Genomic DNA, 9,248 nt, shown 5'->3' with positions numbered 1-9,248 from the left:
GACCATCTAGTGCTTCCTCTTGTGGTATACAGTCTAAGCAAAGTGAGTTCTGATATTAGTTTCCTTTGATTTAAATGCAAGTGTCTTCATTTAATAGCTGTGTGACCTCAGAAAAGTTATTAAACTCTATGAGTTCCAGTTTCATGATTTGTAAAGTGGGGGCCAAAATTAATAGCCTGTAATAGCACCTACTATATGCTAGGGATGATTTTAAGTACTTTAAATATATTAGCTCATTTAATTTCCATTAGCTTATTTAAAATTCCTACTCTATGATGTAGGTAATTTACATCATTCTCATTTCTCAGATGAGAAAACTGAGACATGAAGAAGGAAAGTAATTTGGCCAAGGTCAGAATTAGTAAGTGGTAGAGCTGAGTTTGTAAAACCAGGTAGTTGGATCCCAGGGGCTATGTACTAACCAGTGTGCTATATTGCTTCTTGATTAAATTATTGAGGATCAATACCTCATCACAGTGTTTGGCACATAACATTTATTGTCAGCTACTATTACCACTACCGTTATCTGTTCTTATCTTTCTTCATTTGTCACTCTTGCTTCTATTGGATTGGTTGTGTAGTTTATTGTTCACATTGCCACAAGAAAACAGTAGCAACAGTGATCTAGCTTGAAATAACCACCTAATCCTTCTTCACTTCGTGTGCATTGTATTTAAACTACAAATATGACAGAGACCTATAAAAGGATGACTAAATCTCTTTTCCATCACATAAAAATAATATATATCCCTGCAATCTCCAACCCTTCAGCAACAAGCCAACAAAAACTGCATAAAGTGAAGGAGACATTTTAGAAGTTGTAGAATTCAAGTAAAATTGCTACCATTCTTTAATAACCTGAAGTAAAAATTTTAGAAAGTAATGAAGGTTGGAAAAGATGATAAACAAAGACTGCTATTATAATACATTTCCTAGTCTCTACTCACTAATATCTTTTAAAATGCCAGTATCAGGAAAAAAGGAAGAGAAAATTCTGTAAATAATTATTATATTCTTCTCTCAAAGTAAGCCACTGAATTCAAAATTCTCTAACACATTTGTAGAAACTTCATTTTTCTTGTTTGAGATTTATTTGAATGAGCTGTTATGATTGGAGACAGTGAGAATTTCAGATTAATGTTTTGCAGACAAAAAAAAAAATCCTCTCTGGAAAGCTGGCAAGTGTTCATAAGTCAGCCCTAGAATTATGTAGGTTGAAGGCTCCCAGTGGACAGACCAAACATATAAGAAGGAAACCAGAGATCTGGTGCTATTACGTCCCAGCGTCTGAGAGAACAAGTAAGCACAGAATTCAAAGCATTCTGCAGCCTGAATTTTTAAGGTAAGTATGAGCAATTTATGTACACTTTACTTGGAAAGTAGAAAATACATTAAATGAAATTTTCTTTTTATGGATGAACTTCTGATTTTCCAGTATTTTAACACTGTATTTTACAAAACTCCTGAATTATTCAGCTGCTGTTTTTCTTACAGGAGTACATTTAGGCACTAAGCAAGCGGACTTATGATAACTGCTTTAAATTTCAACAACCATTAAGTCTTCAAGTGGGATTCATTATTGATTCTTTTATTTTAATTTGTTAGGTCAAAGGAAAAAGCTTTAGACAAAAGTAAGAGTTTTGCTCTTTATTAGGAGGTTCTTTGGTTATTACAGTTTTAATTGGGTAGTTTATTTGTATGTATTTTGAAAGTATCTAAAGTAAATAATGTTTCCTTAGTATGCTTATCTTTAGCTATTTTTTTTGTTTTATAATAATGTTTCTAGTGAAAAAAATCACAAAAGCCAGAACACTGTAACATTTGAGAGCAATGGCTATTTAGTTCTGTTAAACTGAAAAGAGAGCAAAAGAAAAATAAGACTATATCATGATTAATCATTGATGTTCAATTCTCATTTCATTGAGCAATCTAAACTACTTCTACTTGAACCTAAAATAGGTTTGGCTATTTTTTTCCTTATCTGATTTAGTTGAAAATGGATTGTTTATATACTAAATAGACTAAAATTAGATACCTATTTCTAAAACTAATCATCTCTATTAAAAGGAGAAGACTTTTAGAAATATAAATATACTTCATAACTTCTTTAATATATTATCATAAAAACAATAGAAAAGTAAAACTAAAGGAATTATTTTTAATTAGTAAAGACAAACCATGATTCCCCATCACAGTGTGTTTCTTTGGCATATTCTCTTTTAGTTTTTTATATACTTATTTTATCCATTGCTTACGTTACTTATATTTTCCATAGCTGTAATAATTTGTATGTAATTAGTTACTTGTATAGAGAATTTCTCTATGCAATATCAGGCAGCAATGTGGTTTCTAGAAAGTATACAAATAGAGATATATGCTCAAGTGTTTTTAAAAAATTAACTTTTCTTTTTTCTGGGTTTCTTATTTTTTTCATACATTTCCTACCCTGACTAATCTTTTGAAATATTAATTTTCTTTAAACCTTTCAAAAACATCATAGAAAAAATGGGCAAAAGATATTTTTATTCAGTACTTTCAATCTGAAATGTCTTACTTTTTGCCACTATTAAGAAAAGTATTTCTCCTTTTTCAAGAGGTAAAATCCATTCTTGTTTTACAAGGGATGGCTTTGTTTCATAATGTTTTCCGTAATCACTCACTTCTTTTTTGCTTTTGACAAACTTTCAAAATGCTAACGATTCAAGGATGTCCTCAGCTTTGTATGTGTTCTAAGACTTCTATTTTTTTTTCTCCACAGAAGGCATACGCATTAGGAGCTGCTGACATCTCAATATGAAGGGCAACTTCACCCTTGCCACCACTGGAAAAAATATTACCAGCAGTCTTTACTTCGGGCTTGTGAACATCTCTGGCAACAATGAATCTACCTTGAACTGTTCACATAAGCCATCAGATAAGCATTTAGATGCAATTCCTATTCTCTACTACATTGTATTTGTAATTGGATTTCTGGTCAATACTGTTGTGGTTACACTGTTTTGTTGTCAAAAAGGTCCCAAAAAGGTTTCTAGCATTTACATCTTCAACCTTTCTGTGGCTGACTTACTACTTTTGTCTACTCTTCCTCTCTGGGCAACCTATTATTCTCATAGATATGACTGGCTCTTCGGACCTGTGATGTGCAAAGTTTTTGGTTCTTTTCTTACCCTGAACATGTTTGCAAGCATTTTTTTTATCACCTGTATGAGTGTTGACAGGTACCAATCTGTCATCTACCCCTTTCTGTCTCAAAGAAGAAATCCCTGGCAAGCATCTTATATAGTTCCGCTTGTTTGGTGTTTGGCCTGTTTGTCCTCATTGCCAACATTTTATTTCCGAGATGTCAGAACCATTGAATACTTAGGAGTGAATGCTTGTATTATGGCTTTCCCACCTGAGAAATATGCCCAATGGTCAGCTGGGATTGCCTTAATGAAAAATGTCCTTGGTTTTATTATCCCTTTAATATTCATAGCAACATGCTATTTTGGAATCAGAAAACACTTACTGAAGACGAATAGCTATGGGAAGAACAGGATAACCCGTGACCAAGTCCTGAAGATGGCAGCTGCTGTTGTTCTGGCCTTCATCATTTGCTGGCTTCCCTTCCATGTTCTGACCTTCCTGGATGCTCTGGCCTGGATGGATGTCATTAATAGCTGTGAAGTTATAGCAGTCATTGACCTGGCACTTCCTTTTGCCATCCTCCTGGGATTCACCAACAGCTGCGTTAATCCGTTTCTCTATTGTTTTGTTGGAAACCGGTTCCAACAGAAGCTCCGCAGTGTGTTTAGGGTTCCAATTACTTGGCTCCAAGAGAAGAGAGACAGCATGTCTTGCCGGAAAAGCAGTTCTCTTAGAGAAATGGAGACCTTTGTGTCTTAAATCTGAGAGCAGAATGCATGTAATCAACATGGCTACTTGCTTTGAGGCCCACCAGAATTATTTTTAAATGGTTTTAATAAATAAAATTTCCTTTAATCTAATGTTTTCTCAATCTTCTGAAACCAAATGTAACTGTTTTATCATCCAGTGACTTTCAGGAATTGCCCATTGTTTTTCTGATATGTTTGTACAAGATTGTCGTTGGTGAGACACAGTCACAACCTAGAAGTAAATGGTGATATATCTCAAATTCTAATTAATAATAGATAGTGACTGATTATTTGGGGTTTCAGATTTCTCTTTGAAACATGCTTGTGTTTCATAGTAGGATTTTATATTCATTTTAATCAGACTTTCCTCTTGAACCAGGACCAGTCTTTCAACTAATTGCATCATTTACAAGACGACATTGTAAGAGAGATGAGCACTTCTAAGTTGAGTATAATAGATTAGTACTAGATTATTCAGGCTTTAGGCATATGCTTCACACTTTTAAAAAGCTGTAAATTATATTCCTCTTGCATTTCACTTGAGTGTAGGTTTAGAGTAAATCTGTAACTACATATTGAGTAGGTCTAGGAATATAGATTAAATCATACTCCTCCATTTTAGCTTATTTTTACAGTTATAGAAAGTAAAAGGTACTGTAACATAGAATTGCAATAAATAATATTTGTATGTTCACTAAATTCTGAATAAGCACTTTTTAAAAAACTTTGTATTCCTTTTAATAATTGTTTAAAGGGTTTTATTTTCTCTGATGATTTTTTGAAATCAATAACTAAACAGTGTGTATTGTTATAAAATGTAAAGGTCACTTTTTACATCATTGACCTTCTAGATGATGTGGTGTTTTGATATATAGGGCATTGATTTGATTTTTATTATTAATGTTTTAGTTCTGGGTTGTTTCTCAAAATATCTGGGTGGCTTTTTTTTTCTCTTTAACTTGCAATAAACCCTTAACTAGCATAGAAAATGCTATCCAGAATGGAATTTTGCTACCGGGAGTCTGGGTGGGGGCAAAGAGACCCACTCAATTACATGCTTGTTACCAATCAAAGAACCTGTCAGGGCAGTGCAATGTGACTTTGAAAATATATACAAGGGGGTAGTTTTAACCTAATCTATAAATACTGTTTGTTCCAGAACCTGTATGATTCTGTGGAGCTGTTTTAAATTGATTGCAGGTCTAGATATCTCCTTCTCAATGCTATTAAAGCTCCTACATTAGAGGAATGCCTGAAACTGAGTTACCTAAATTTTACTTACATTAAAGTATGAATATTAATTTTAAAAGTTTGACACTTCATTCTGTATCAGCCTGGTATAATAATAGATTACCTAGGACCTTCCTCTGAGGTAGGTCTAAATACTGATATCTGAGGTAGATATAATGTTTTAGGGGCTCAGTATCTCTGCCAGGTTTCAGGGTTATAGACAGAAGAATCCTCTCATACTACTTCCTGGAAAAGTCCTAATTTCATGTAATCATTTTATTTTCAATGAAAAAAACCAGTTAAATGTATAACCAACTATGATGTCATGTTTTAAATAATTTTGTAAAACATCTCATATAAATAAAATTTGTAATTGACAGAACATGTGTGCTTTAAAAAAATTAACTACTTTCAAGTATATATTCTTACCTTCACTTGTATCTGTATCCTCCATTTTATCTCCACTGATACTGCTTAGTTTTAGCTCTGATTATTACTCACCTGACCTCTTGCCATACTATTCAAGTCTTCCTTTCTTGAGTATTCAGCCATAATTTCCTATTTGCTATGAAAGCAAAATCTAACTTTCTTTGAGTCTGTAAGACCTTGGGAGATGTGATTCTTCCTAGTCTCTTTAGACTTTTTCTCTCTGTCACCGCTCTTCAAATCCTATGCTTAAGCACCAAAAAATGACTTAATGCCTTTTAAAGCCTAATGCCCTTTCATGCCTCTTTGCTGTTGTTTACACAACTCTGTCTTCCTAAACACCCCTCCAATCATTCTCACCTCCTCAGGGCCTCACATTCAATTGATGAAAACTGGCTCAACTTTCAGCATTCAGCTCATGCTATTTCCTCTACTATAATAATAATAATTATACTAATTATAATACTACACCCCTAGAATTTCCCTTAATGAACAGAATTGTTTCTCTAGTTTTTGCAATTTTAAGCCTGACTTCTGCTTTTATAGAGGCCCAAGATTGAACCCTGAGTAGCAGCCTCCAAATGGCTTTTCATGGGAGTAAGAAGAAATGCCAGTTGAGAGGATGGTACAAGAATGTGTGAACTCTTGCTTTAGGAATGTATGTTCAAAGGTACACTTGTCCATTTTTCTCTCTGAAGAAAATTTCAGGTAAGCTTCTCAGATAGCAAAGGAAACTACTTTTCTTCTCATTCGGCCACTTGTCAAGGTATTACCTAATCTCCTTTCTTTGTCATGATCCTACCTTTTCTCAACTCATCCAACACAATGCCTGGAAAGCACATTACAACAACAATAGCTATTAATAGATGAGCATTATGTGTCAAGCAATATTATATATGCATTATCTCATTTTATTCTAAAAATTACTCACGGATTATTATTTTACAAATAAGGAAATTGAGGCACAGATGAGTCCTGACTAATATTTAAATTTGGTTCTGCCAGATGAATCAGGTAGTATCAATTATGTGATTTAGTACTTTAAATTTAAATTATAGGCTACCAAGCAGATATATCAGACAGTCTTACACACTCCTTCCACCTTTGTCTTAAAGCTAGTACTTGAGCATCCCTAACCTCAGTAATATAATTGCTTCTGGGCAGGCAGTAGGTATATTTGCACTTATTAAGAAAAACACAGGAGGCAGATGGATGAGACCTTCTCCCTTGTTCTTCATTGCCCTTTCCTTGTATTCCATACTGTATGGAACCACATAAAGTCACCACTATCCCTTCTTGCCCCCTCTACCCTATACACAAAGCTAGACAGATACCTCAATCGTTTCTTTTAAGGAAAAAACATGTTAAGCTGAACTTTAGCTCTTTGAAATGAGATTATATAGGGTTACCAGAGAAACTTATCTCTTGCATCTTGCAGAAGTAATGTGTATTTTTATTATGGAAAAGTAAATATTAATTATTTCCACATTTTATAGACCTAAATCAGATCTACTAAATAGATTGTTTTGCAAAATATCTTTTTTTCCAGACTCCTTGAGGCATGTATCAAAATCAGAAGCAAATCTGAAAGTAAGCAAATTCTATTTTGACTTTTTTTCCCTTCTTTCCCCGCACAGGGATCTGAGGGTGGGAAACTATCTGGTGGCCTACGTATCAACAAGAGAAAACTCCAAACTTGACAAGATGAGTTAACACATGAGATGCCTCAAGCAAGAAAGGGTTGAGGGTTGAGGCAATAAGGATAACAGAACACTTATTTTGTTAATTTTCACATAAACTGTAACAGCAGTGATAATTTATACAAAATAACAGAAATTCATAAATTATCACTAAAAATAATTATTTCACTTGCAAAAGACCAGTGGCCCAGAGATTAGTTAACTAGCTTACTCCATAGACATACCTACAAAGGGTTAGCACCCTCGAAAATAAATTCTTTCTTTTTGAACATTTTTTTTTGGAATAAGAGAATTATTTCTAAATTTAAAAATAATTGATACATATATTTCTTTTTATAGAATCAACTTATTCTTGAAAAATAAAAAACTAGCTACAGAGATAATCATCACTAACAGCATGGGGTAAAATTATTGTATATATATACAGACACAGAGTACATATAAACAGATATAATTTATTTTTATCTCTATATCTGTATTCATATTTCTTTCTGTTTTATTATCTATCAGATATGTTCTTTATCACTGTGTTGTACATTTATTTAAATATTTAAAATATTTCGACCCTGAACTCCCATCTTGTGTACTAGAAATTTTTCTTTCTTTACTCATTTGGTTCTCCTTTTCTATGATAAGTCCAAAATCCCAAGAGCTTTAAGCAATCCAAGAGATCACACCTGGTTATAATTTTCCAGTGAAAGAAAATACTGGAAAATCTGATAAGTCTGTTGGCCCATTCTCTGCAGCTGTTGTTGCTACATTATTTATCAGTTGGTCTGCATAAGAACAGATGTCTGAATAGTCTCATGCAGGCTTCAGTCTACTTAAGTAGTTTTGAAGTGATCGATGCACAAGCCATCTGATAAAGATAAGAAAGCCTCTTCCTTTCTTCAGTGCTACACTCAAACTATATCTGATGTGCGCCAAGGTAGACCTGGGCTCAAACATGTATTTTGATTTTGCCACATCCATGGAGCCAGGAGCAATCAGCAGAAACACAACTAGAGGAACATGCCATACAAGGAGCCTGTCTTTTCTTCCCTTAAGTCAATCTCTCCTGTGCAGCTGGAGTCACATTTTAAACGTTTCCTCAGTAAAAAGGAGTATCCCTGATTGGGAGAGGAGGTGGGTAGTTAAGCTGTTGTTGCTTCTCCATGACATCAGTAGAGGCCATCTTAGTACATAAGATATACTGAAATAACTTTGAACTTCTTTTAAAAAAGAGTCTAATTCATGATTTCTTTCCTCTCCAGAAGGAAACCTAAGCTCAACATACCAATGTGTACAGAATAGTTGGCACAGACTCATTTGCCTGAAAAACTGGAATGATCAAACTGTTTCCAAGCCCTGATATTTCCAGCTATAGCCTTCTTTCATATATTTACTCTACATTCATATAATAAAAATGTATGTGGAAGTGATTACAAAAAAAATTATAAAAAATCTTCTACTACAACCATTTGTGATGTCCTAACAGCTTGAAACATTTGTGGATAACAGATTTAAAATGACACATTTTCTACCTCCTAGAAAAAAGCAAAAGTGTGTCCCATTGTATATTCTGTTATCTATTCTTATGGACTGAATTCTTACGGACTGTAACCTTCCCTCACACCCAAAATTCATATATTGAATTCCAACCCCCAATGTAATGGTATTTGGAAACTTTTTGGAGGTAATTAGGTTAAAGGAAGTCATAAAGGTGAAGTCTTAATCTTATAGGACAGTAGTAGTATAAGAAAAAAAAAGATACCTCTGTCTCTTCACACACTCACAATGAGAAAAGGCTATATGAGTATATAGCAAGAAGGAAGCTATCTGAAGACAGAAAGAGAGTCCTCACCAGAAACCAAACATGCTGGCATGCTGATTTTAAAATTTCAGTCTCCAAAACTGTGAAAAAATATATTCTGTTGTTTTATTGACTCAGTCAATGGTATTTTGTTATAGCTAGCTGATATAGTTTGCCTCTGTGTCCCCACCCAAATCTCATTTTGAATTGCACTCCCATAATTCC

The 9,248-nt window shown here is 33.8% G+C and overlaps 1 protein-coding gene across 1 annotated transcript; it reads left to right on the top strand.

Moving 5' to 3' along the window:
* The first annotated feature begins 2,762 nt into the window (after window positions 1-2,762).
* Window positions 2,763-3,925, top strand: AGTR2 (angiotensin II receptor type 2). Its single transcript, XM_010341689.3, has one exon. It carries the CDS (start codon window positions 2,794-2,796, stop codon window positions 3,883-3,885), a length of 1,092 nt encoding a protein of 363 aa, XP_010339991.1. The 5' UTR covers window positions 2,763-2,793; the 3' UTR covers window positions 3,886-3,925.
* Window positions 3,926-9,248: the final 5,323 nt, after the last annotated feature.

This window comes from Saimiri boliviensis, chromosome X (genome assembly GCF_048565385.1).
Source record: "Saimiri boliviensis isolate mSaiBol1 chromosome X, mSaiBol1.pri, whole genome shotgun sequence".
NCBI lineage: Eukaryota > Metazoa > Chordata > Mammalia > Primates > Cebidae > Saimiri > Saimiri boliviensis.
This window is presented reverse-complemented; position numbering and strand designations above follow the sequence as displayed.

Coding starts and splice junctions, on each gene's coding strand:
- AGTR2 (XM_010341689.3), top strand. CDS start 2,794: ATGAAGGGCAACTTCACCCTTGCCACCACTGGAAAAAATATTACCAGC.